The 27,758-nt window shown below is 38.7% G+C and overlaps 1 protein-coding gene across 11 annotated transcripts in view; it reads right to left on the minus strand.

Annotated features, from left to right (window-relative positions):
* Nucleotides 1-23,664: 23,664 nt before the first annotated feature.
* TBC1D4 (TBC1 domain family member 4) overlaps nucleotides 23,665-27,758 on the minus strand; it is a 212,323-nt gene continuing 208,229 nt past the window's right edge. For 10 of the 11 annotated variants that reach the window (XR_013407575.1, XM_015121187.3, XM_015121186.3 and 7 more), the window contains one exon: nucleotides 24,168-26,509. Coding sequence is in view for 10 of the 11 variants with exons in the window: in XM_015121187.3 (XP_014976673.3) it covers nucleotides 26,276-26,509 (234 nt within the window). In the remaining variant the exon portion in view is untranslated. 11 annotated transcript variants of the gene reach the window in all.

A 27,758-nucleotide genomic window follows, 5' to 3' on the forward strand; every position in this document is an offset into this window, starting at 1 on the left:
AGGAAAGCATACCAATGATACATAAAAGATTGTGTCTCTGTTTATGCCTGCCAGAAAAAAAAAAATCCAGGGAAATATATTTGACATAATTACCTAAATATGAGCTGGGCATTATGGCTTCTTAAGGTAGAAAAAAAATTAATATGCCTCACTTATTGCCAGCTAGGATAGATCCTTGTTAAGTCTCTCTCGAATACGGGTGAAAATAATCCCTCATCTTGGTTTAGTATTCCATAGTTCATAAAGCCTTCAAATAATATAATCTCATTTAATTTTCATAATAATGCTATATATTAACATTATTATGATGACTATGTAATCTTCTTATTATTCTCATTTTATATATGAGAAAACTGTGGCTCAGAAAATTTTTGGAAACTCACTCAAGGTTACAATGGAGTTAGTAAATGACAGAACAACCTAAACCCAGGTCCTCTACCTTCAGAACTCCTCCCCCTACTAAAGCTGCTATGGAGCCTTCTGGCTTTAACCTCACATTCACATAATGAATTCATTTTCGAGTGTGTATAAAACATATGCAGTCAAGTTCAAGAGACAGAATTTTAGTGCAGTGATTATCATGTTTCTCAAGCTACACATTAGAATCACCTGGGCAACATTAAAAATTCTGATTCTCAGGCCACACCACTGCCCAAATAAATCAGACTAACTGGTGTCAGTAATTTTTTTGAACTCCTAAGGTATTACAACGTGTGGCCAAATGCACTCTTTTTCTAAGTTGATGGGCATTAGAGTCCCCTGAAAATCTTGTCCAATAACAAATAGCCCATCCTACTCCAGAAGATTTGATTCATTAGATAGGGTAGAACTCAGTGGCCTGAATTTTTAAAAGCTCTTCCATTGATTCTGATGCACAAAGTTTGAGAACTTTTGCTTTAGGGGTTAAGATCATCTTTTGAGGTCCATGAATCTGGATCTGACAGTTCTGCCATTTACTAGCTGTGTGACTCTAAACAAGTTATTTCACCTCTCTAAGCTTCAGTTTCCTCATCTTTAAAGAGGAGACAATAGTAGTCCTTTTTTTACAGTTGTATTAACAATTAAATGATACAGTGCAGTGGTCCTCAAAGTGTGGTCCCTGGACCAGCAGCATCAGCATTACCTAGGATATTGTTGGAAACACAAAAACTATCAGGCTCCAGCCACATCTACTGCATCAGAAACTCTGAGGGTAAGGTCTAGCAGTACTGAGCAAGAAGCCATTCAAGGTGATTGTTATGCATACTAAAATTTAATCACTAATGTAATGTATATAAAGTGTTTAGACCAGTGCACGGTATACAGAAAGTGCTCAAAAAATGTTAGACATTAGGTTGTGTCCACATCATTTTCATCATCTTCATCTGTATGAATAACTTATAATGTGTGGTAAAAATAAACTCAAAAATTACAACTGGAAATAAAATTACAAAAGAAGAACAGGCTCAATGTCAAGATTACTGCTAACATTCTCAACACAAATGGTCTTTGTCCTCATGAACCATTCAACATTCCTGGTAAATTGGGACCGTCTGACTATATCATTTCCCTCTTCAAAAACCCATCAATAGTCTTAATTGCCCACAGTTCGAAGTCTAAAGTCTGGCCTTAACTTCTTCACCAGACAGGTGTGCAAAGCTCTCTCCCTTCCGGTATACATCCCAGGCTTTCTTCCAGGTCTTTGAATGAGTCATGCTCCTGTCTACCTCCTGATTCATGAGAATTGCCCTACTAAGAACTGTCATCTCTCAGAAAAGAAAAGGATGCAACAATTTGTCAAGAATTCATCCAGTAGTTAGTTAAAGTAACCTACCAAGTTCGTACTATGTGCCTACTATATTCCCAGACAAGTGCTGCAGCTTTGTAGATGAATGAAACAGATCTCATCCCTAACTGAATAGAGTCTAATGAGAGAAAAGCAGACATTAAACAAATGCTCACAAATAATTAAATGGCTACATGTGTACAAAGTTCCACAAAAGACAAGTACAAGGTGCTAAGAAAGACTCTAATGGAGTCCACGACCTGGTGTGCCAGACAGCAGATGATGTGAGCTCAGGAAAGGCTCCTGAGAAAATGATGTGTAGCCTGAGGTTGAAAATGTGTAGAAACTACACAAGAGGAAAGAGCATAGGGCAGAGAGATTATGAGCATCTCAGGTAGAGAGAATAATAAGTACAGAGGTCCACAGGTGGGAAAGAGATTGTGCTTCAAAGATGGTTTATCTGGGACAAGTCTGAGTTGATAAACACCTGTCGACTCAACCTCTATCACCAACATCAGAATGAAGGGTGGATACTTAAACCAATATTAGCCTGATTCTCTGTGTTTGTTTAAGAACCCAAGAAAGTGTTAGGCCATATCGCTGAAACTTTGAGAAACTAAGTGAATTGGTCATAAGCAAAATCTAAAGTCATTGGAGCATTTTGGAGTCCATTTGGAATTCAGATCTCATCAAAAATCATCAAAACTGAGTCCAAATGACTGGTGAAGAAATGTGATGAAAAGTTAGAAGAAATTATATTATTTTTGCCTTCAGGAAAGAAAGATGAAAAGCAATTTTATCTTGGTCCTCTGTATTTGAAAGGCTTTTATATATAAAAAGATGATCTGTTTTTCTTCATCTCCATGGAGAACAGGGGGAAAAGAAATGTGTTTAAACAGCGGTATTAAAAATATAGATTTGGTATAAAAACAATTTCTTGACAATAAAGAGAATTAAGTTTTAGGTATGTTACAAGGGGAGACTTAAGTAGTTTCCCTAAGGCATTTCCAAATAAGCTAGATCCTGCCATACTGGGATATTTTACCTGGAAGCAGAATGGTGAGCTACTAAATTCCTTCAAGTAGTTTGCTAACCCATGAAGTCCATTCCAAAGAAGGCAAAGACCAATGCAAATAAATTGAAACAACAGTGTCATCTAGTGGAAAATTCAGTCATAACACCCAATACACCAATCTGATTGAATGAATCCCTATATACTTTAAATATGAAAACTAATTAATTTTTTAAAACCTAGATGTAAATTTGTTTCAAGATTTTATTTTCCCATTTATGCCTCAACCACATACACTAAAAACAACCCCCAGATCATCAGGCTGATTGATAACTGAACCCTCTAGAGGGAACTAAGAGATTATAAGTACTTTGGTAGTCATAGTTTAAAGGGTAAACCCAACAGAATTGGAATGTTTTAATTAAATTCTTAATAGCCACACTCCTGATGTACGTCTTGGGCTTTCCAGATTTGAAGCCAAGTCTAAATGCTGAAATGAAAAGTGATTGCTGGTTAGCAGTCATGGAAAGCTAAAATGACTGACAGGCCTTTTTAGCTGCCCTCCTGCTGGTCCTTCTAGGTGACCCCTCTCAGACATAGTCTTACAGGAGACATCCCATTGTTTCAGATGGAGACATCCCATTGTTTAGATGGATCCAAAAATCCAGTTTTGTCAGTAGAGTCAGAAATATGTATATTCACAAGCAGAACTTCATGCCAATAAAACTTACGTAGGACAGACAGGGTTCTTACACGAATTGAATGAGGTAACATTTATGACTTATGTATGGAAACTGGAAGTGTCAGTTACTTGAGATCCAAGTGTACTTTTTATTCTCTGCTCTGTGAAAATGTATTTTTCCTTTGCAGTTTGCATGATGATAAAATTTGAACTTTGTCAGGTGGGGGTGCTGGAGGGACCCTGCAGGAGGAAGGAGCTCTGCTTCCTGGTTTTGTGATAGCCCACTGGGCAGGCTGCTTCAGCCTATGCAGCTTCTGCAGCACCCAGCTCCTACAGCGAAGGCAGCTTCTCCAGCGCAGGGTTCCTGCATCGCTAGCTGGCCAGAAGTCCAAGGCACCTTCCATGCATGGCTTTCCTCTACACTCTTTTAGAGAGCTTCTCAGTGATGTGCATCAGGCCTGGTATCTTCCCAAACATGGCTTCCCTGGTATACTTTTTGAGGAATTCCCAGCCTCAGCAAACTTCTCTGCCATTCAGGGAGCCACAGCCATGCCCTCACCAATAAAGTCTGGATCTCAGCCTTGATACGAGGCTGGAGAGCAGGGTGATCGGCTTTTTCAGATGTGTTCCTTCCTTGGCTTCTCTCTTTCAGCTCTTAGTGGCTACACCCTGTATCTGTCATTCCTGCATTCTTTAAAGTTATTTTCACTCCTTACTAGCCAATCCCCAGGCCTCCAATTCCCTATTACAGTTATAAATCTTTATACTAAATATTGCCTGTTCAAATTACTGTGTGGTTTATGTCTCCTAATTGGACCCTGATTGATACACCATACAATAAATGGTAGGAAGGGACAGATCCAAGTTTTATAGGATCTGAGTTTTACAGAATTTGGGGGAGTTCCCCTTCAAAAGGAATATATGAAATTATTAATACAGAATTACATACAGAATCTTGGAAGAACCTCATGCAAATGACAGACCCTGAAACATTGGCTTTACGGTAAATCCACCACAGATGACAGCTACTGTTTTGATTAGAAGATGTGAAAGACACGTGTCTCCTATCAGTTTACCTTCTTCCTTGATATCATGGTATCTGGGAAACAGAATTCATCATGAGAGAGGTAGTGTTTTGAGGAATCACTTATCAAGGAATATCAAAACCTGGATAATAGTCGCTGTTCTTCTGTCCTTCACATGCCCTCCCTCCACCCCACTCCACCCACACAGTAGGTTCTCTGTTGAGTCTCTTCTGACTCTTTAAGGCTCCTTTAAAAGGTACTTTGCTTTTCCATTGCTTTCCTGCCTGCCTGCCTGGGCACAACTAATTGCTTCCTTATGTATGTGCAAATAAAGTTTCAAAGATACAATATTTTATTGTGGATTCACCAAACTGAAATATGGATATTTAGCTGTGTGTCTCTCTCTCCTAGTGCAGGGCACACATCAAATAGTCAGGTAATGCTGTATGAATTTAATTGAATTAAATGATGCAGATTTCAGACATGCTTGAAATTAGTCAGTGCCCTTCAAGTCACACTTTGTGGGTGATTGATTATCCCATCTATTCAAAGCTCTGACAATGAAATTACTCAAACAAAATAAGGTACTGTCTCCCAAGCTGAGTTCCACAGACACTAATCCTAGATTGCACTATGCGTGTTTTAATCTAATAAGATAGGTTCCCCCAAACAAAAAGAGATGATACAACTCTGAGTGAAAGAGAAAATAGGTATCAGACAACCAAACACATCTATAAAATGTTTAAAAATGGCTTTCACTTACGTGATATTAACATAGAGGTTGCACCCGCAATGAGTCACTTTCCATCTTTTATTCTCCCAATAAAAGGAAGCCCAGGCCAGGCGTGGTGGCTCATGTCTGTAATCCCAGCACTTTGGGAGGCCGAGGTAGGTGGATCACCTAAGGTCAGGAGTTTGAGACCAGCCTTACCAACATGGTGAAACCCCATCTCTACTAAAAATAAAAAATTAACCAGGCGTGGTGGCATGCGCCTGTAATCCCAGCTACTCAGAAGGCTGAGGCAGGAGAATCACTTGAACCCGGGAGGCAGAGATTACAGTTAGCCAAGATCACACCACTGCACTCCAGCCTGGGTAACAGAGTGAGAGTGAGACTCTGTCTAAAACTAATAATAATAATAAATTAGCCAGGCATGGGGTGTGCGCCTGTAATCCCAGCTACTCAGGAGGCTGAGGTGGGAGGATTGCTTGAACCTGGAAGGCAGAGGCTGCAGTGAGCCAAGATTGCACCACGGCATTCCAGCCTGGGGGACAGAGCGAGATTCTCTCTCAAATACATAAACAAATAAATAAATGGATGTCCATTTCCCAGAAAATCTAAATCATTCTATCAAGGGCTAATAGCCCCAAATTTTTTAATGATATTGCTTAATTACTGCTAGGGTTTGCATGTGTCCCTCCAAATTTATATGTTGACTGGAGGTGGGGCCTCTGGGAGGTATTTGGGTTAGAAAAGGTCTTCAGGGTGGGACCTCCATGATGGGACTGGTGGCTTTATAAGAATAAGAAGCTAACACATATGCTCTTGCCCTCTCACCAAGCAATGGCCTCCACCAGGTTAGGATAGCAAGAAAGCCCTCACCAGTTGCCAGCACTAGGCTCTTGGACTTCCTGGCCTCTAGAACTGTAAGAAATAAATTTCTTCTTCATAAATTATTCAGCCTATGGTATTCTGTTATAGCAACAGAAAACAGACTAAGACAATTACTTTATCAAATACTAGTGCTCCAAAATTTTCTGAGTTTTTCCATCCATTCATCAATTAATCCAGCCAGCCAACCAATATAATGCAATGATAGGAATAGGCCTAATTTCAGGAATCCTTTATTCTAGTCTGTTGACCCTTCCTTTCTTCACATTGTTCTTCAAAGTAAAGCAAAATTTCTTTTTCTTTTTCTTTTTCTTTCTTTTTTTTTTTTTTTTTTTTTTTTTTGAGACAGAGTTTTGCTCTGTCGCCCAGGCTGGAGTACAGTGGCACCATCTCTGCTGTCTGCAACTTCTACCTTCTGGATTCAAGCAATTCTCCTGCCTCAGTCTTCTGAGTAGTTGGAATTACAGGTGCCCGCCATCATGCTTGGCTAATTTTTGTACTTTTAGTCAAGATAGGGTTCACCATGTTAGCTAGGTTGGTCTCGAATTCCTGACCTCAAGTGATCCACTTGCCTCAGCCTCCCAAATTGCTGGTATTACAGGCATAAGCCACTGTACCTGGCCAAAACTTATTTTCTATCATAAACTTTGCATGTCCCTAGAAACCTCTCCCTGAATAGATTAGGATTCAATCAAGTTACACAGGTTTCTTTCAGTGACACACAAACATCTGAGATCATGATGGATAAATCTGACTTTTGATCCATCGTGAATGGATGTACTTAGAATGTTTTCATGATTCCATTTCTCCTCCATCAGCCCATTGGACCAAAATGTTATAGATCTACTTCCTTTCCTATAATAATCATCGTTTCTAGTCAGAGCCAGAGTATAAGGCTAGAGAAAGAGATGAGGAGATGGAGAACACTAAGACATTTCCTTTCCTTTAGTTCCCCAGGGCCCCCGGACTGGCCCAACATATGGGCTTTGGGGTGGGGACAGCACTTGGGGAATATAGATTGGGAGTTCCTATCCAGGAATTTCCTTAGCCCTTAGTAGAAATCACTTAGAACAGAAATAGACATTTTCCTAATTCATTGTGCCCAGGCACCAAGGAAAAAATAAATTGCTACATGCTATAAATTGGTTTAGATCTGAGAATCCAGTAAGATATCATAGGACTCTGCAGTCACTCTGTGGCTGTATTTAAGGTTCTCTTCATCATAACTTTTGAACAGTGTAAGTTAACAGAGACCAGAAGAATTCTAGCTTTTCTGTCTTCTCTCCTCCTCTCTCTTCATTCATCCCCCAAACTTCTGATTCCCCTAATCTTTACACATTCCTCCCTTTCTGACTCTCCTAAATTGCTTATCTCAGGAGAACCAATATGAAAAGCACTCTTAACTTGAACAAATGCAAACAAACAAACACAATGTAAGACTCTGCAAGATCCGGAGATGATGAAATGTAGATAAACCTGGGACTAGCTCACTGCTCCAAGGAAGGCTACAGTAGCCTGGCAAAGTCATTGAAATAACAAATTTTGGAGTTGGACCATGCAGCATTTGAGCCCCAACTTTCTCACTTACTAGCTGTGCCATTTAATTTTTCTCATTTGTAAAATATTAATAAAATTGTACTTTCTTTCACATAACTACTGCAAAAATTAAATGAGATAATGTATGTTTAAAATGCATTAATCTAATAAGTTATCCATAGGCAATAGATCCTTTTGTTAGTTATTATTTATATTACTTCACTCTTTCAACTTTCATATCAATTAGAACTGATGAATTTATACCATTTTCAAGAAGTTAGATAGGCATAACAGAAAGCTTTACAGGGAGATGTTCTTGGTTAATCTCACCTGGGAACATTTTCTTATTTTCACATTTTACTTCAATTACATGGTAATTGTTAATGGATCAGATCATCCTTCTGTGTCTTCTCATAGTTGCACAGCAACCAACTGCTACAGATAGTCACAGTAGTGGCCGAAGCAGCCCTGTCTAGAGATGGGGCAAACTAGAAACATCATATAATTTACAACTAAATTTAATGAAGTTGCATTTTTGACTCATCAATCTCTTCTGTGTTGTGGTTTGGATTTAGGGAAAGAGTGTATTTGCCAATTTGTGTGTGTGTGTGTGGTTGTTGACGGTAATTATTTGAGACAGCACAGTGTATAGTGAGTAGGTCAAAGCTTGGTGTAAGAAGGGGTCGAGGGTAGAAAACACAGCTTTATAATTGTAGCTGATGTGACCACTTAGGCACAAACAATAAACACTGCCATTATGTCACTTGCACTCTCTGTTATTTTTATGCCTTCTTTATGTGCCTGTGGTCAGCTTATAGACTTAATTCTAACCAAAACCTAAAAAAACCTTTTGTACATCTTTTCCATTTTATAACATGAACAACTAAACCAGTTCACTGTCAAGTATTCTAATAAAGGCCACTGATGGAAGGGGAGGCAGAATTAAGAGTAGTGTCAAACTTTCTTTCTGAGAATGTCAGGCATACTGACTAGGCCCTTTTAGTGAAGGAAGCGGGAATTCTCTAATTATCCAGGAGTCTATAGTAAGGTTATACAACAGACAGATCGAAAAATTAATACTAGGTAACAGATCCAACCCAATAGAACCAACCAATCCAATATAATCTTCCTCTTACTTCACCTTGGGCTTCCAGAGGGAGCAATTCTTGCTTACTGAACGTCTTCACCCATTTGGACTGCTATAACAAAACTTCAGACTGGGTAATTTATAAACAATAGAAATTTATTTCTCACAGTTCTGGATGCTGGGAAGTCCAAGATCAAAGTTTTGGCAGATTTGATGTCTGGTTATGGCCATAAACAGCATCTCACAGATGGCACCTTCTGTGACAAAAGAAGCTAAAAAGCCCCCTCAGGCCTCTTTGATAAGGGCACTAATCTCATTCATGAGGGCTGTGACTTCATGACCTAATCACCTCTGAAGGCCCCCATTTCCTAATACCTTCACCATGGGGGTTAGTTTTTAACATGTCAATCATGGGAGGACACAAACACTCAGGTCATATAGTAAATGGATAAGCGTGGACAAAACTAAAAGGAGGAGAAAGGTTAAGGTGATCTACATATAGAGAACTGAATAGCTGCTCACTCAGAGTGTGTTGGGGAAAGTTTGGTAGACAGTTGAGAATGAAAGACTCCAGTTGTAGCAAAATGAAAGAAGAAACTTACGGGGATTTAAGAAGGGGAATTGTATTTCATATATTGGATCTTCTTTTCCCTTGAAATTTCTGTAACATTGATAGTGGATTTTGAAAGCTGCAGGAAGGTAAGGATGGACTACACAGGAGTCTAGAATTTGTATTTGGGCTTGTTTGTAGAAAATCATCACAATTTCAACAGAGGTATGACTTTGTATATATCCAACAAATTATGTAATTTGACCCATGGTACATATATTCTCTACTCTTTCCGGAGAGGCATTGAACTATCCTAAAACATTAGTTATCAAATGTTGCAGTATGATCTAGGGGCCAAAACACATCTACAATATATGGAGCATAGAAATTCTGTTTAAAAAGAAATATATTTAAGATATATTGCTTATCTAGTTAACCTATGAATATGTTTAATTTACCATATATTAGAAGATGTAGCCTATGCATTAGTTTACTGAATAATGAAGGAACTCTCAAATACAATATAATCTTTTGAGGTACCAATTTTAGGGAATAGAAAACAGCTGATTATGTTATATTATTTTTTTCAGTAGGTAGTTGAATGTTGTAAGTCATTTGATTATACCTGAAGAATGTATGAAACTACATAAATAGAAAAACATTAATACATTTTGGTTTACTTGAATAGCCATTGAAAATTATGCATACAGATATTTTAGAGATTTTTAATGACATAAATACGTCATGATGTTAATATCAGATACAGAATTCTATTATTGTCTATATCTATTTTGTAATGCATGGAAATGATGACAAAAGAAATATATAAACATATTATTGATAACTTGTAGATAGTAGAAATGATGTAAATTTTAAAAAAAAATTTTAGGGCTTCGTAAGTAATCCTGTATACTAACTTTTACATTTGGAAAAACATAAACAAGCATTAGTTTTTTAAATGAGGAACTATTAAGCAAAGTGGTATGGTCTAAAAGATACTAGTCAATTTAAGCCTGAAATTCTTTTAGGGTCATGTAGTGACAACAAATGACTATTTAATTTTTTTTTTTTTTTTTTTTTGATACAGAGTCTTGCTGTGTTGCCCAGGCTGGACTGCAGTTGTATAATCTTGGCTCACTGCAACCTCTTCCTCTTAGGTTAAAGGGAATCTCCTGCCTCAGCCTCCCAAGTAGCTGGGACCACAGGCACATGCCAGCACGCAGGCTAATTTTTGTATTTTTTTGTAGAGATGGGGTTTCACCATGTTGGCCAGGCTGGTCTCAGACTCCTGACTGCCAGTAATCCACCTGTCTTGGCCTCCCAAACTGCTGGGATTACAGGCATGAGCCACCGTGCCTGGCCTATTTAAATTTTATTCATTTAATTAAGAGCCTTTCCTGATCTCACAAGGTTAGGTGGCCCTCCTCTTGGCTTTACTATCACTGCCTAACTAATCTTTCATGATGCATTGTCACTATATTGTACGGCCTCTTCTTGTCTATCTTCTCTATAGGACTGTGTTCTCAGCACTTAGGACACTGGCTGGCACACAGTAGGTTTTTAATAAATGTTTGTTGAGTTAATAAAAAATGTATCCCGCAATTTACCTCACCCCATTGAATGTGTGTGCTATTTATGATTTTCTATATAAATAAATCATGCATTTCCCACTCGAGGGGAACACAAATGCTGTACAGCACAATGTCAATAGAAAAAGACATTTTATTATATATGGGCTTTTCTTATTTACCAACTTTTATTCATTCATAGAATGACAATCAGCATTATCCATGCGACAGAAATTTAGTATTATAGATTCATGAAGGCAACATTTTAGAGGTAAGCGTTATAGAAATGCATTTGATGATCCAAAGCCTTTCTTTATCTTTTCAGATTATATATTTTTTATCAAAAAATAGAATTTTAAGACAAAATTTATTTTGTAGTTAGATTTTTTCAAAAGAACATATCATTCTTTTATCTTCATCACTCCAACAATGAAAAGCAAGACTAAAATTAAAATGCAGCAACTATATGCCAACACTCAGAAGGAAGAGGGTGAAATGATTCACTCACCTGTTTTCTGCTTTTAATTTCATTTTACTATTTTTTTTTTCAAGACAGGGTCTTGCTCTGTCACCCAGGCTGGAATGAAGTGATGCCATCACAGATCATTGCAGCCTCCGCCTCCTGGCTCAAGCAATCCTCCTGCCTCATCCTCCCAAGAAGCTGGGACCACAGGCACATACCACCACAGCCAGCTAATTTTTTATTTTTGGTAGTGATGGGGTCTCATCATGTTGCTCAAGCTGGTCTCAAACTCCTGGCCTCAAGCAACCCTCCAACCACAGCTTCTCAGAATGTTGGGATTACAGGTGTGAGCCACTGTGCCTGGTCTATTCATCTATTTTTCTAAAACAAGTCTAACCATACAGTTTCATGTTGACTTATATTACTCAGAGGGGGGAATAAAAGGCTGGTAAAATATATTTATTCGGCCGATTCCTTGTACTGACATTTTTTAAAAAGTAAAAGTAAATTATGAGATGAAGATGAATTATGAATTATCATAGTTAGACTGAAAGTCAGACCAGAATTTTCTTTCCTTGTGCCTTACATGATTTATCTGAAGTTTTGGAAAATTATTTATTGCAGAAATCACACAGCTGAATGAAGCCTTAGTGTTCTAATTTAAGTCCATCATTTTACAAATAAGAATACTCAGATGCAGCAGGGCACAGTGGCTCATGCCTTAGTCCCAGCATTTTGGGAGGCCAAGGCGGGTGAATCATTTGAGGTTGGGAGCTCAAGACCAGCCTGGCCAATGTGGTGAAACCCCATCTCTACTAAAAATACAAAAATTAGCTGGGCATGGTGGCACACACCTGCAATCCCAGCTCCTGGGGAGGCTGAGGCAGGAGAATTGGTTGAACCTGGGAGGTGGAGGTTTCAGTGAGCCAAGATCGCATCACTATACTCCAGCCTGGGCGACAGAGTGAGACTCCATCTCAAAAACCAAAAAGAAAAACTCAGATGCTAAAAAGTTTGATGACTTGCCCAGGTCAACAAGAAGTAAGTGCAGGAGCGGGTGTGCTCCTAACACTAAGGGCTACCTGGTCTCCTGGCCCTCCTCCCAAGGAGCTGCAGTAAGCTAAAGCTACCTGAAAGCCCCGCAGAAAAAAAATTCTATATAATGTGGCTTAATCCATTGTCTCCCAAACTTACTTGGTCATAGAACCTATTTACCTGTTAGCACCGCTAAGTGTTCTCCATGAAAACACTTTGAGAAAGTCCAAGGCAATACAATTATCCTCGCTACAGAGCCATGTGAACTAGGTCTCCCAGATGCTGCCAACAGTTCATGTGGTAATTAATCCAAACGTGCAACGGGTAAACCAATTCTTTCTTGTAACTTTCCTTGTACACAAATAAGCTTGGGCTGGTGACAAACCAGCTCAGTAAAATGCCCACAAAAGGATGAGAGATTTCTCAAGCTATCTAAGTTTGCCTGCCACGGGAAAAGTTAACCTGCACAGTGAAACAGTGCATGGCTTTCCATCATCCCTTGTGCTAAACAAAATTAGCACAGCCTCACAGAAAGTGGTGTTTTATTTTTATTTATTTATTTATGTATTTAGAGACAGAGTTTCACTCTTGTTGCTGAGGCTGGAAGGCAATGGTACAACTTCAGCTCAATGCAACCTCCACCTCTTGGGTTCAAGTGATTCTTCTGCTTCCACTTCCCAAGTAGCTGGGATTACAGGCATGTGCCACCACACCCAGCTATTTTTGTTTATTTGTTTGTATTTAGTAGAAATGGGTTTTCAACATGTTGGTCAGGCTGGTCTCAAACTCCTGACCTCAGGTGATCCACCCACCTTGGCCTTCCAAAGTGCTGGGATTACAGGTGTGAGCCACCATGCCCAGTCAGAAAGTGATGTTTGGTCTCACTCTCTCACCCAGATTAGAGTGGAGTGGTGCCATCTTGGCTCGCTGAAACCTCCGCCTCCCAGGCTCAAGCAATTCTCCTGCCTCAGCCTCCTGAGTAGCTGGCATTACAGGCTCCTGCCACCACGCCCAGCTAATTGTTGTATTTTTAGTAGAGACACGGTTTCACCATGTTGGCCAGGCTGGTCTCAAACTCCTGACCTCAGGTGATCCATCTGCCTCAGCCTCCCAAAGTGCTGGGATTACAGGGACTCTGCTCTTAAAAACTCTTTTTTTTTTTTTTTTTTGAGACAGAGTCTTGCTCTATTGCCCAGGCTGGAGTGCAGTGGTGCGATCTTGGCTCACTGCAACCTCTGCTGCCCGGGTTCAAGTGATTCTCCTGCCTCAGCCTCCCAAGTAGCTGGGATTACAGGTGTGTACCACCATGCCCAGCTAATTTTTGTGTTTTTAGTAGAGACGGAGTTTCACCATCTTGGCCAGTCTGGTCTTGAACTCCTGACCTCGTGATCCACCCATCTCGGCCTCCCAAAGTGCTGGGATTACAGGCATGAGTCACCGCACCCGGCCTCTTAATAACTCTTTTGTCCACTTCCTCCAGGCTCAGGAAGAACAAAGAGATGAAGAAACACAATTGTAAGAAAGTGTATTTTCCAAAATTCTGTAATAATTTCTTGTATCTGCACTCATATTAATATTTTATCTGGTAATCCTTTCACAGAAACAGTATGTGAAGTGTATTTTGATTCTTTGAGTGAGTGGAACAGTTTATCCCAGGGCATACTTAACTGATAAATTTAGCTTCAAGGGAAATGGGAAGAAAACCAAGCATATTAACCAAGCATATTAACTCACTCAAGTCACTGATACCTCCCTTCCTGCCTTGCCCTGTGATTTTAAATGTAAGTACTATTAAAGGACTAATGAATGCTCTAATTACATAAGCCTTAATAGACTTATTAAAGAGTGAATGGTGATTTATCCCTATAAGTACCCAATTTACTATACAAAGGCTAAATTAGGGAGCAGAGGAGAGGGGACTGAAATAGAGTAACCGTTCACTAGACAAAAACAGAATATAAATGTATAAAGAAAAATAAATAGGCCCAAGTTGGTAAAAGTCAACACAGGAAACGCCCTCATTTCATTTTGAGATGTCAACACTTCTGAGACATCCCTGAATATAGAGTGTAAGATGTATTTTAACTGAAATAATCCTTTCTATATAATATCATAGTCTATTGAGAACGATATCTGTGAATTTGCAAATTAACTCAATCTGAGAAGGCAAAGAATATCAGACCACATAAGCTTTTACTCTGCAAAAGAGAACTTGAAAATTAGCAATATTTGACTAGCTCTTAGAAAAATAATCTCCCATGTATGCAAAAGCAGCACTAGTATTAAGAAAACCAGTTTGCCCAACATCCAACCCTTACATTCTAGGATTTTTTTCTACATAATAATAGTAGCAAGAAATCACCCAAAAATGTCATTTACCCTGGTAAGTTTTTTCCATTTGGGCCCTTGAAGGCTCAGCAGTTTGATTTCATCAGCATGCAAACCACAGATTCATTCTTCATGGGTGGACTCACAAAAACCAAGCTCCTGAGACTAATGTATTTGTACACCCATGTTCATAGCAGCATTTTCATAATAGCTAAATGTGGAAGCAACTCAGGTGTCCCCTTAAGAGAAATGAAAATACAAAAAGTGGTGTATATGCGTACAATGGAATTTTATTCAGCCTTAAAAAGGAAAGATGTGCTCACACATGCTGCAACCTAGATGACCCTTGAAGACATTATGCTAGGTAAGACAAATCAGTCACAAAAGGACAAATGCTGTATGATTCTACTTCAGTGAGGTGCCCACAGTAGTCACATTCACAGACAAAGCAGACTGATGGTTACCAGGGGCTGGGGAAGGGGTGACCGGAGACTGAATGTTCAGTAGGTACAGAGTTTCAGTTTTGCAAGCTGAAAAGAGTTCTGGAGATGGATGATAGTGATGGCTACACAACATGTAAATGTAGTTAATGCCACTTAAAAATGATTAAGATGGTAAATTTGATGTTGTGTATATTTTACTATAATTCCAAAAATTGGAAATCCCTGTTTTAAGTTTATATTAAAAAGCAGAACTGTTTCAGGGACTTGAATATATGCAGTTTTAAAACTAGACTAGCCTTTCTCTATGACATCCAGAAAAGCTAAATCGTAAATGGAAGATTGCTCTGACGGCATAGACTTCGAACAAGGGGAGTACAATGAATTGGATGTTTAGGACATATGTCTATCACAGATGACATCAATCTCACAATGGGGACAGACTTGTCAGAGGAGCCAGAACGCTTGTATTCTGGAGGCCAGGACTCCCCGTATTCAATTTCACAATAAACAGCAACTTTGCCAGGGATCTTGGCTAAGGTTCCCTCCACCTGGATCTGCCCAAACTGCTTGATTTTCTTTCTTCTGTATTTCTAAGGCTAAACAATCCTTTTCTAATTAACCTAATCTTTCTTTAGCTGTGCAAACATATTCAATTAGATCACAGTCAAAGCTCTCAGATCCAGGAAGTATTCTGTCTAAAGCGACCCTGTAGATGAGAGCAAAAACTATTGATTTCACTTCAAAGAATATCACATTTCCCTTATTTATGAGGTTTTGGAGAATACCTCATTGTAACGCTCAGCTATTAATATTTATAGACCTCACGCACATGATAGTAAATAAAATATTTAGTTTAATCTCAATGTTTTCTACAATTGTATTATTGTAGGAATAAAAACTAGGAGGGTCAACCTTGCCTGTATCCCTGTGATCCACCAATTATGATAGGAAATGATGAGAATTACCGGGAGATCTGAGATAGATATAACTTTGGGAAAAGAGGACTGGAGAAAGAAAATAGAAATTAAGTATAAGATAAGCAAAGTAAAAAGATAAGAAAACAATAGCATGTACCATAGTTCCCCTTATCAGCGTTTTTTCTTTGCAGGACTTTGGTTATCTGAGGTCAACTGAGGTCTGAAAATATGAAATGAAAAATTCCACAGGTTATCTGGGGGCAACTGAGGTCTGAAAATATTAAATGAATAATCCCACATATAAATAATTCATATGTGTTAAATCACACACTGTTCTAAGTCATGTGATTAAATCTCACATTGTCCCACTCTGTACCACCTAGGACATGAACTGACCCTTTGTCCAGCATATCCACGCTGTCTACACTCCTTGCGTTACTGGATGAAGGTGTCCTGGTTCTTGGCATCTTGAACAAAGAATTGGACAAAATACACAAACAAAGCAAAGAAAGAATGAAGAAACAAAAGCAGAGATTTACTGAAAATGAAAGTACACTCCACAGGGTGGAAGTGGGCCACAGCACAGGGGCTTGAGGGCCCCATTACAGAATTTTCTGGGGTTTAAATATTCTCTAGAGGTTTCCATTGGTTACGTGGTGTACACCTTATGTCAACAAAGAGGATGAAATAAAGTTACAAAGTCATTTACACGGTGTGCACCCTATGTAAATGGAGAGGATATTCCCTGTCATAGCTGAAGTGTTCCCATTTGGTATAGTTCTAGGAAGTCAGCATGAATCAGGCTTATGTTCCCTGCCTCCAGACCCTGTTCTCCTGCCTCACTTGCCTGTGAGTCCCATAGTAGCTCTCTTGGTTACCAGATCACCTGTTGAGCCATCGCTGTGCTTCTGCTCAAGCAACCCTTATTTTACTTTATAATGGCCCCTAACCTGGAGAATAGTGATACTGGCAATACAGATATTCCAAAGAGAAGCTGTCAAGTGCTACCTGCAAGTCAAAAGGTGAAAGTTTTCAGCTTAAGGAAGAAAAGAAGTCATATGCTGAGGTTATGAAGACAGCTGAGTTTATTGCCTATCACAGTAAGGGAGAATGCCAACTCTACAGAGCTTTGGTTGTGTCTCAGAGGGGAAGTTTTGTTTGGGGGCGTGTATTTCAATGTAGTGTTTGATTAAGACAGGCTGACAATCATGATATAATAATAATATGATTGGTGGAAAGAGAAAGTGTGAATTTCGAGATGAGGGGCTTCAAAGAATCTTGGGATATAAACTGTCTATTGAAAAGTTCATGGGTCTTTTGGGATGTTACTGTAATGATCAATGAAATAATTTGCCTGGGTAAGAGTGCTTTAGAATTATAAAATTATATCAGTGTAGACAATGGAATAGTAAGAGCATGTTAATACATAAACAGTGTGGGATACATGGTGTCAGGTGTCAGTATAATATGTGTACTACATTATATGTAATATATTTTATCAGCTGATACATTACACAGCTCCAGGGAGCACCATCCACATTATAGTCTATGTAAGTAATGTTCCTGCATTATTCAGTGCAACTACCCTATTACATTCATAGCTTGTATCATAATATATTTAATGTGAAGTATAAGATATGCCATAATATACTGCATTGGATATAATTTGTACATAGAACAAGCATGTAACATATTTACAATGAAGGGTGAAACACTAGAGCACTTTTACAAATTACAGAGTGTTACACTGCATGCTCCTTTTTGCTTTTTCATAAAAACTGTGCTTTTCTCAGATGAGAACTGACACAGAGAATTCCAGAGAGAGACGTTTTTGAGGTCCTACAATCTAACAAAGTGTCTGACCCATCCATAGTAGGCCATCAAGAAATATAAAGTGCTAGACACAACTACACCTGTCTCTCCAAAGTCCATTAACATGCTTTTCTGGCAGGGTAAAGATGAAGTTAGCTTTTTGGTTTTTAGTATGCATAACATTATTGGGGGTGTTGAGATACCCACGAACTTCAGCAGCACCTTGCTCCCTCATTCCCCGGTACCCCCTCCCAGGTTGCCAGTGATGTGATGCTACTCCTTAGGCTGTAGTGGCGGTGTGGTTGGATACTCCTATTACAGAGACCTAAGAGTATCCTATAGGAGTGAACCCCAAGGAGTGTGGGAAGAAAGGATTGGCTTGTGCAAAGCAAAAGAATGGTTGGTTCATGAAACTAGATGGATTTTAGCATTTTAGCCATTTGATCTGAGCACAGAAAAAGATGGGGCCAGAGGCAGGAGATCATGCTGGACAGGTTATTAAGGACATGCTCATGAAAAACTGAATGTGTCATTTTAGGAGTTGAACTTCATCCTGGGAGGGAGAAAAAGGCTTTGAAGGTTTTTAAGCTGAGGATAAACTGAATAAGATTTATGTTTTAGGAAGTTATCTTTGCCAAGGGGAGGAGCACTAATGGCAAGGAGCAATCCAGGTTAGAAATGATAACCCATATTTGGGCATGCTCCCTTTGGCATGACCTCCACTGCTACACTACCTTGAAACAGAACTTGTATCAAAGATCTGGTCCCACAACATGGAGCACCAAGATATTGACATTGTACTCAATGTCATGAGTAGACTGAAGGGATAATAGCATTTTGCTCCAAAAATCTTCACTTATTTTTTCTATTGCTTTCTTCCTATGCTTCCATTGAATTCCCTTTCAATTCTGGATCCTTCCTGGCTCTTCCATTGAGCCATTCAGCCCCAACCTCTACTTGCGTTTCTCACTCCACAAAACAAAAAACAACTAGTTCAGTATCTGTGGCTTAGGAATTTGCCCTTAAAAGCGGGTAATGGTCTCAGTTCAATCCACTGGACCAAGAACATGAATAAACTAAGGTAGCTGCTGCAGGGATTGGGGAAAAAGGGGGACAAATATTTTGCTGATGAAACTAGCAAGTTTCAGTGACTGATATATCAGAAAGAGCCCACTGCCCTGGATCAGGCTTGAACTGTTCTGCTTTGCTTTGTTCAACCCTTATTTTTACTACATTCACCTAATTATACACTCCTACTCTCTAGTTTCTCTCCAAATGTATAAAATGAATTGGAGCAAACCAGATGTCTCTCTCCAGGTTATCAGTCATTAATGGTGCCATTGTCTGCTAGGCAGAACTCAAAATGACCTCACATGGGCTCCAATGGTCTACAAAGACTTTCATGATAGAGTCCTTGTGTGTCAGGGACTCATCTCCCACTACACCCCCATGTAACTATACTTACTGAGTAGACTTACTAAACTTCAAAATTAAGGAACGAGTTATGATTTATAAACAGTAAGTCATCACTTACCATCATAGTATGTGGGGGATTGGTCAGAGTGGCAGGAAAAACTATAGGGAAATGATGCAAATCTTCTGAAGGCACAGAAGGTTCTGCAGAGCCCTGGGGCAGAATTGCTGAAGGCAGCTGTTTTATAACCCTGAGGCAGAGGGTAAGGAGTAGGTACAAGGGAGTGTGAGGGAATTTATCTTAAACAGGCTTGTTTACTTACGTTGACCAAAATCTGACCTTTGATCATCTGCGTGTGATGTTCCCTGAAAGGGGAACAATAAATGTTAATTACCTGCAGGTTTTGTTGGCTCCAGGTTTTTGGCATTATGCCTGCACTGAAAAAAAGCAAGCAGCTCCAGCTTCTTAGGGATGCACTCTGGCCACTTGAGCCAGGCAGTCCCCTAGCTGCTCTTACACTACATACCTGTGTCTGAGTACTCATTTCATCCCTCAGTCAGCGTCTACGGGACAGACCTGGCAATAGTAAGGTTCTTGGAAACTGACTTTAAGTGACACAATGTACAGGGAAACCAATTTTACCATAAGCTAATTGATATACACAAAAGTTAAGTTCCTACAGTATGTTTCTGGTCACAAAAACATCACCAAACTTCTAAATAAAGTCACCACACACTTCTAATATCAAACACTGAAGTAAATGTGAATTATACATACATTTAAGAAAGATTCATAGAAACAAGTAAGATAATCATTTGCCCCCTTTTTGATGAACCTGTGAGTGACAGCGTTTGTCGTTGTGGTGGGGAAAATCAAGGAAAAAATGTTTGCAAACGCAAAAATTGTCAGGAGCACCTCCTCCAACCATGAAGTTCAAAAACCATCACAAACATGGAGGGCTCGCTGAGCACTTTCATACTGCATCCGTTAGTGTCATACATGTATTGTAAAGTCTATCAATTTTTATTTTACAATCAGTTGTATTTATTCATTCATTTTCCAACCAATTTATTCCATCTCTGGGTCTTGGTTGGCTGGAGTCCATCCCAGCATCTCAGGGTCCCAAGCAGGAACCAATGCTGGCCAGCTTGCCATCCCATTGCAGGGCCACTCTTACCTACAATCACTCACAATGAGGCCATTTAGACATGCCAGCTCACCTAATTCACTAAGGGAGAATGGGCAGACTCCACACAAGCAGTGGCCCTGGCAGGGAATCTACTTTTTTTCTCATGAACATTGTAATAAAATAACACTTTGAGGATCTGCTGCGCCATCCCCTATCTTTCACATATTGCTTTACACAAACTAGTCAACTTCTACTGCAGTTTCCAGACTCAGATCAAGCATGCCATCCTCACACTACATTTGACACCCACTCCAATGCTACCCAGTCCCCCATCCAGGCTGAGTGAAATGAGTCTTGTTTGTACTACTTTGCATATCTATTTTTCCACCTTAATGTATAAACTCTCTTGTTTTCTTTTTTATTATTTTTTATTTCAATAGGTTTTTGGAGAACAGATGGTCTTTGGCTACATGGATAAGTTCTTTAGTGGTGATTTCTGAGCTTTTGGTGCACCTGCCACCCGAGCAGTGTACACTACACCCAATGTGTAATCTTTTATCCCTTACCCCCCTCCCACCCTTTTCCCTGAGTCTCCAAAGTCCACTGTATCATTCTTATGCCTTTGCATCCTCATAGCTTAGCTGCCGCTTATGAATGAGAACATATGATGTTTGGTTTTCCATTCCTCAGTTACATCACTTAGAATAATGATCTCCAACTCCTTCCAGGTTGCTGCAAATGCCATTATTTCATTACTTTCTCATGGCTCAGTAGTATTTCTTATACATATGTGTGTGTGTGTGTGTGTGCATGTGTATAGTATTCTGTGTGTGTGTGTGTATATATATACACACATGGAATACTATACACACACACACACACACACATACACATACACACAGATCTACCATTTGATCTAGAAATCTCACTCCTGGGTATCTACCCAGAGGAAAAGAAGTAACGATACAAAAAAGATACTTGCACATGCATGTTTATAGCAGCACAATTTGTAATTGCAAAAATATGGAACCAGCCCAAATGCCCACTAGTGAATGGATAAAGAAAATGTAACATATATACACACACACACGTATATATATGTATATATGTACATATGTGTACGTATATATGTGTATGTATATATAGGCGTGTGTGTGTATATATGTATGTATATATATTTGTAAGTCAACATATGACTTCTTTTCATCTGGGCAGAAATCCAGTAGTGAGTTTGCTGGATCAAATGGTAGATCTACTGTTAGTTCTTTAAGAAATCTTCACACTATTTTCCAGAGGTTGTCCTAGTTTACATTCCCACCAGCAGTGTAAAAGTATTCCCTTTTCACTGCATCCATGCCAATGTCTATTATTTTTTGAGTTTTTTTATTACGGCCTTTCTTGTAGGAGTAAGACAGTATCGCATTGCAGCTTTAATTTGCATTTCCCTGTTAGTGACGTTGAGCACTTTTTTTTCATGTTTGTTGACCACTTGTGTATCTTCTTCTGAGAATTGTCTATTCATGTCCTTAGCCTACTTTTTGATGTGATTTTTTTTTCTTGCTGATTTGAGTTCCTTGTGGATTCTGGATATTAGTCCTTTCTCAGATGTATAGATTGTGAACATTTTCTCCCACTCTGTGCGTTGTCTGTTTACTCTGCTGATTATTTCTTTTGCTGTGCAGAAGCTTTTTAGTTTAATTAATTCCCATCTATTCATCTTTGTTTTTGTTGCATTTGCTTTTGGGTTTCTGATCATGAAGTCTTTGCCTAAGCCAATGTCTAGAAGAGTTTTTCTAATGTTATCTTCTACAATTTTTATGACTTCAGGTCTTAGATTTAAATCTTGATTTTTGTAAAAGTTGAGAGATGAGGTTCATCCTTTTCTATGTGGTTTGCCAGTTGTCCCAGCACCATTTGTTGAACGGGTGTCCTTTTCCTACTTTATGTTTTTGTTTGCTTTGTGGAAGATTCGTTTGTGTATTTGGCTTTATTTCTGGGTTCTCTATTCTGTTCCACTGTCTATGTGCCTATCTTTATACCAGTGCCATGCTTTTTTTGGTAACTATAGCCTTGTATTATGTTTGAAGTCAGGTAATGGGATGCCTCCAGATTTGTTATTTTTCTTAGTCTTGTTTGGCTATGCAAATTCTTTGAGGACAAGGAGTATGTCTTCTCCACCCCTGAATTTCAGGCAGCTAGCCTGGAATAGGCTCACAAAAACTATTTGTTGAATGAGTAAATAAAAGTGGTAGATCTTAAATAAATAAATAAAAGTAAATAAAAGTACATAGATCTAAAACTTCTCACTCTAAATCCAGTGCTTTTATTTTAAGTAAATAAAAGTACATAGATCTAAAACTTCTCACTCTAAATCCAGTGCTTTTCTCATTATATCACAGCTAATGAGTGATATAATGAGAGTGTCACATTGTGGTAGAAGGACTAAATACTTCATGCCATCAGATGATAGATTTCTTATTCCTAATCTGGTACTGTGAAAAAAGAATTGGTGACATAGTAACAAAAGTCAACATGGATATTAAGAGACTGTAATATTAAGACTACAGTGCCTCATTCTCAAAATGCTTGACTACTACATTAAGTGAAAAATAGTTAAAAGTGTTAGTCCTAAAGTTAGCAAGAAGATATAGTATATTTTTATTGGATTACAAATATACATGAGAATACTCCAAGAGATATATATTTTATGTAAAAACATTCATATCACATCCATCAGTAAGTGTCCTTAATTCTTAATTATCTGCATCCAATTGAAAAATTTTGTATTTTCTTGTGGCTCTTTCTCTCCCTTGCTATCTATGAGGGGGCCTGGAAAATAAAAGCATAGAATGCAAATCTGTCAATGTGGTTGCTTATAATTTTCTTTCAAAAGTCTCCATTGAGAAAGTAAGTTGAAAACTGGTAACAATGTACTTACATAAATGTCTCTTGAATTATCTTTGTTGTCTCAGATTCTATTACGAAGAATTATTTGTGTAGCAATTTTAAGTAGGTACAACCCAAACCATGCAGATCTTTTTTTTTTTTTTTTTTTTTAAGGTAGAGTCTCATTCTGGGGCCCAGGTTAGAGTGCAGTGGCGCAATGGCTCACTGCAAGCTCCGCCTCTCAGGTTCAGACGATTCTTTGGCCTCCTATAAGTAACAATACATGCCTCTCCTACTCTTCTGAGTAGCTGAAATTACAGATGCGCACCACCATGCCTGGCTAATTTTTGTATTTTTACTAGAGATGGGGTTTTACCATGCAGATCTTATAAAGCAGCGGTCCTCAACCTTTTTGACACCAGGGACTGGTTTCATAGAAGAAAATTTTTCCACAGACTGGTGGCAGGGGATGGTTTCAGGATGACTAAGTGATTCAAGCACATTTATTGTGCACTTTATTTCTATTATTATTATTATATACTCACCATAATGTAGAATTAGTGGGAACCCTGAACTTATTTTCCTGAAACTAGACGATCCCATCTGGGGATGATGGGAGACAGTGACAGATCATTAGACATTTGATTCTCTTGAGGAACACACAATGTAGATCTCCTGCATGCACAGGTTCACAATAGGGTTTGCGCTCCTATGAGAATCTAATGTCATGGCTGATCTGACAGGAGTCGGAGCTCAGGCAGTCATGCTTTCTCACATGCCCACCACTGCTGTGTGGCCTCGTTCATAACAGGCCATGGACAGGTACCCAGGGACCCCTGTAGTAAAAGACTCTAACCAAGAGCTTCTTCTCTCCCGAAAAGAAAGAGTATATGTCAAGAAAGCTGCAGTAATATATTTATTGCAAAGGAACTAGACATTACATTAACCTGATGAAGATGTAACAATGCATGAAGCATAACTGGTGCAACATTTTTAAAAAATCACAAATGAAAAAGAAAATTCATTTTCAAAAGAAAATATTGAATCCAAGTCAGCTTAATCTCTGAACGCTGTAATATAACTCTTAATATTGATTATAAACATCCAGGATAAAGTTTACTTTAAACTGAATAACAGAAAGAAAAGGTTTCTTTCCAAACTTTCCCAACAGATTCCTTGGCTACCATCTGTGCATCACACCCATAAAGTAATTTTCCATCAACAGACAGTAAAAAGAAAAAACCCCTCCTACAAATAGAGAAATTCTCAGGAAAACCAAGCAACAAATCAATTAGTAGCCCCCAATTGAATGGGGTAGACAGAATCAGCATTTTCTAGAACTTAGAAGTTACATTAACTTTACTAATAAGATTTTATTGTCTTTTAAGAAACTGTCTGGATTCAAGGGCACACTGAGCTATAACAAGTTATTATATTCACACTGGGTAACAGTGTACGGGGGTTTCGGATGTTTGTCATCTGTTCATCAAAGCTTTCTGAAACCTCTAGAGCTTTACTATTCTACTCTATAATAAATTTTCACTGTGTATAACAAACTCCCTTTGAAGAAAATTACCCCAGATAATCCATCTGTGAAAATACAAGTACTGCAAAAAGCAGTGACGATAAATACTTTTTGGAAAGGCAAAAATGCTGCATCAACTTTCAGAGGCACTATCCTAGAATCATCTCTGAAAAAGAGAATTGCAAATGTACTTTGAAAATTACTTTCCTTGCCTATACCCAGCATGTGTGAATGTCCTCTAATAAGCTATTTGTAGACTGAGGAAGTGAAGAGTTGAAATGCAGAACTGCAGGTTTTAGTTGAGCTGGTACCACTGGTACCACTTTTCCCTTCCAATGGATTTTAACAGTTTGTTCCTAAATATTTCATAGTTCTCAAAACTTTTCACATAAAAGGGGAAAATTATTAAAGCTTATTAGAGTCTGTCAATTGGTCAAAAGAAAAAATGTATTTCAACACAGCTTGTCATCTTTGGAAAAAAACCAATCATAATTACATTTCTTTATACTGAATTTAAGGTAGAGAGACCTAAATTATGAGCACTCACAATTTGGTGGGAAAATGGCAAATCCTTGTCATTTGGTGACTGTGGCACCAAATAAAGAGGAATTCATTCACAACTGAATGAGTTATTTAAATTAAAAAGGCAGAAAGTTAATCTAGACATTTTAGGTCCTAAATTAAATTTTTCAGGTGTGATATTTTTAGTTTGAGTAATAATGCTGATCTAGTTCGCTAAAAAATTAGCGATATTCTCCTTTACCTTGAGCTAGGTACACTCAGCCACAATGTCCTACTTTCTCTTTATGTATGTTTATAGTAATTCTTAACCAGACTCACAATGCATGTAGATGCAACACGCTAGTTGGCACAAAGCAGGCAGGGAGAAATGCCCCTACCTTCCCAAAAAACTCATAGGAGCATGACTAGTATTCAGTCACTTTCCTCATATAGACAATGTCAGTAGATATTAAGACAGATACACATAAAGTCACATAAATGTTTCCACCTTTTCACCATTGAGTGAAACATGCTGTTCTTTGGAGAAAAAAATACATTCATTTTTTTCAAGTATATTGCAATATACAAAGATGCTCTGGCTTTGTTTCACTATAAAGACAAAAAGATTTCACATATGTCCAAGGGAAATTTCAGTTTACCTTTCCTTTGGTGTGGATTTCATGAAGTTCTGACTAAAAAAATTAAATATACATCTACTCATTTTATCTGAAAGCATGAACTATGTTCATTTTATATATATATTTATATGTACATAGCAACAACAAAAACCAATCTACATATGTCCAATGGCTTAGGATTGGCACGCTCTGATGAGCACGAGGTCCACCTGCTGTGACTAGGGGCTCAGCACCAGTATTAGGTGGTTCCATCAGCTTCAGGGTCCAGCCTTGGGCCAGCGGCATGCAGGCTCTTCCTCTCTGTAGTATTCTAAGGAGCACTTCCTGCTGAGGCCACGCCTCTTCAATTATGGCTTACTTCCTATCTTGGCTTTGTTGTTAGGGTTGCAGCTTAGGTCTCTCAGCAACAGTTCACAATTGGCTAGAGCATCCGCGGGCAGCAGCTTCCGGATTTGCTCCACTGTCTTTTGATAAGCCATTTTTTCTTGTTCCAGGGTCCGGATTAAAGACTTCATTTTGGTCTCTCTTGTCAAAATATTTTCTAGGTTTGATTCCAAGGCCTGGATTTTAGCATGAGCTACCTGTTTTGTGGGGAAAAAAAATCCTCCAAGTCAAAAATTTGATTTGCAATCAAATGTCTTGCTAAAGTCATGATTCATTATAGCAGGAGCCAGTCCTTACCCATATTAACCAATTACTTCGAATTACTTAATAAAATATTATGTGAAACAAATACTCTGAAAACCTACATGAAACGATGATTTATTAGGTTTCACAAAGATGTAACTATGGAACTATCATGAGTCATCTCCTCTCACTGAATACACTAATAATTCAATACTAAATCACCCCCTCAACAACAGTAGCAGAACTTATTCTGCACCCACTGGTGTTCCCCTGAGTGAGCGGGAGGGATCTGGCCTGGCTGAAGGAGAAACAGGAGATTCCTGACACTATCTTGCAGTGCTAAAAGAGATTTTCCTTCCCTGACTGAAATACGGAGTTCTCTAAACATACACTTGGACTTTCATCAGTTTTTACAGATGTGAGGGGTGGTCGAGTAACTGATGATGACTACACTGAACTGTCAGTGAAAAAGTCTGTAAGTTCAGAAGAATCATTATAAAACAGGTACAAACCCACCTTCCCTAATAAGGGCAAATACTCAATTAATCGCCATTGAAATATCCAACTAAAAATGGACAGTATACCAACCATTTATTTTTCTTTATGAAAATAGACTATGTTGCCCTCTTTTGAATAGAAAAAAGATTTAAATTTTCTATGAGCCAGAGCCAATGTAAGACAAAGTGAAGGAAGTTTAGTGTCCCCATTCTTGGGAAGCAACCACTTTAGAGACCCGTCATTTCTAACCTGTCTCTCCTGACTGGTCTTGACAGGGGACTCACCATATAGAAGCAGAGTTTTAGTGTTTTCCAGTCTGTAGCCAGGTGCAGTGTTGAGGAAATGGAGAGGAGGAGTAAGTGGAGACCAAGCAGCCATTAGGCACTGAAACTCCCCTGAAGTCATCTCCCCTGAAGACTTCAGGAGGGTCACCTGCTAGCCTCCCTCCCATGATCATTCTTAAGCCCCTCCCCTTGGGGCATGACTACACAGCACACATATACAAGTTGCAAATACAGAATTATAATAAATTGCTTATTGCATGTATAAGTATGTGCTTAGATACAGATACATAGTGTTTTATATTCTCAAATAATAATTGTGAACTCCCTGATGGCAGGAATGATATATTAATATTACATGTAATATTTACATGTAATTCAATTTATCTAGACATGTCTCCCTCTTTTTCAATTTCCATTTTAG

This window comes from Macaca mulatta, chromosome 17 (assembly GCF_049350105.2).
Source record: "Macaca mulatta isolate MMU2019108-1 chromosome 17, T2T-MMU8v2.0, whole genome shotgun sequence".
NCBI lineage: Eukaryota > Metazoa > Chordata > Mammalia > Primates > Cercopithecidae > Macaca > Macaca mulatta.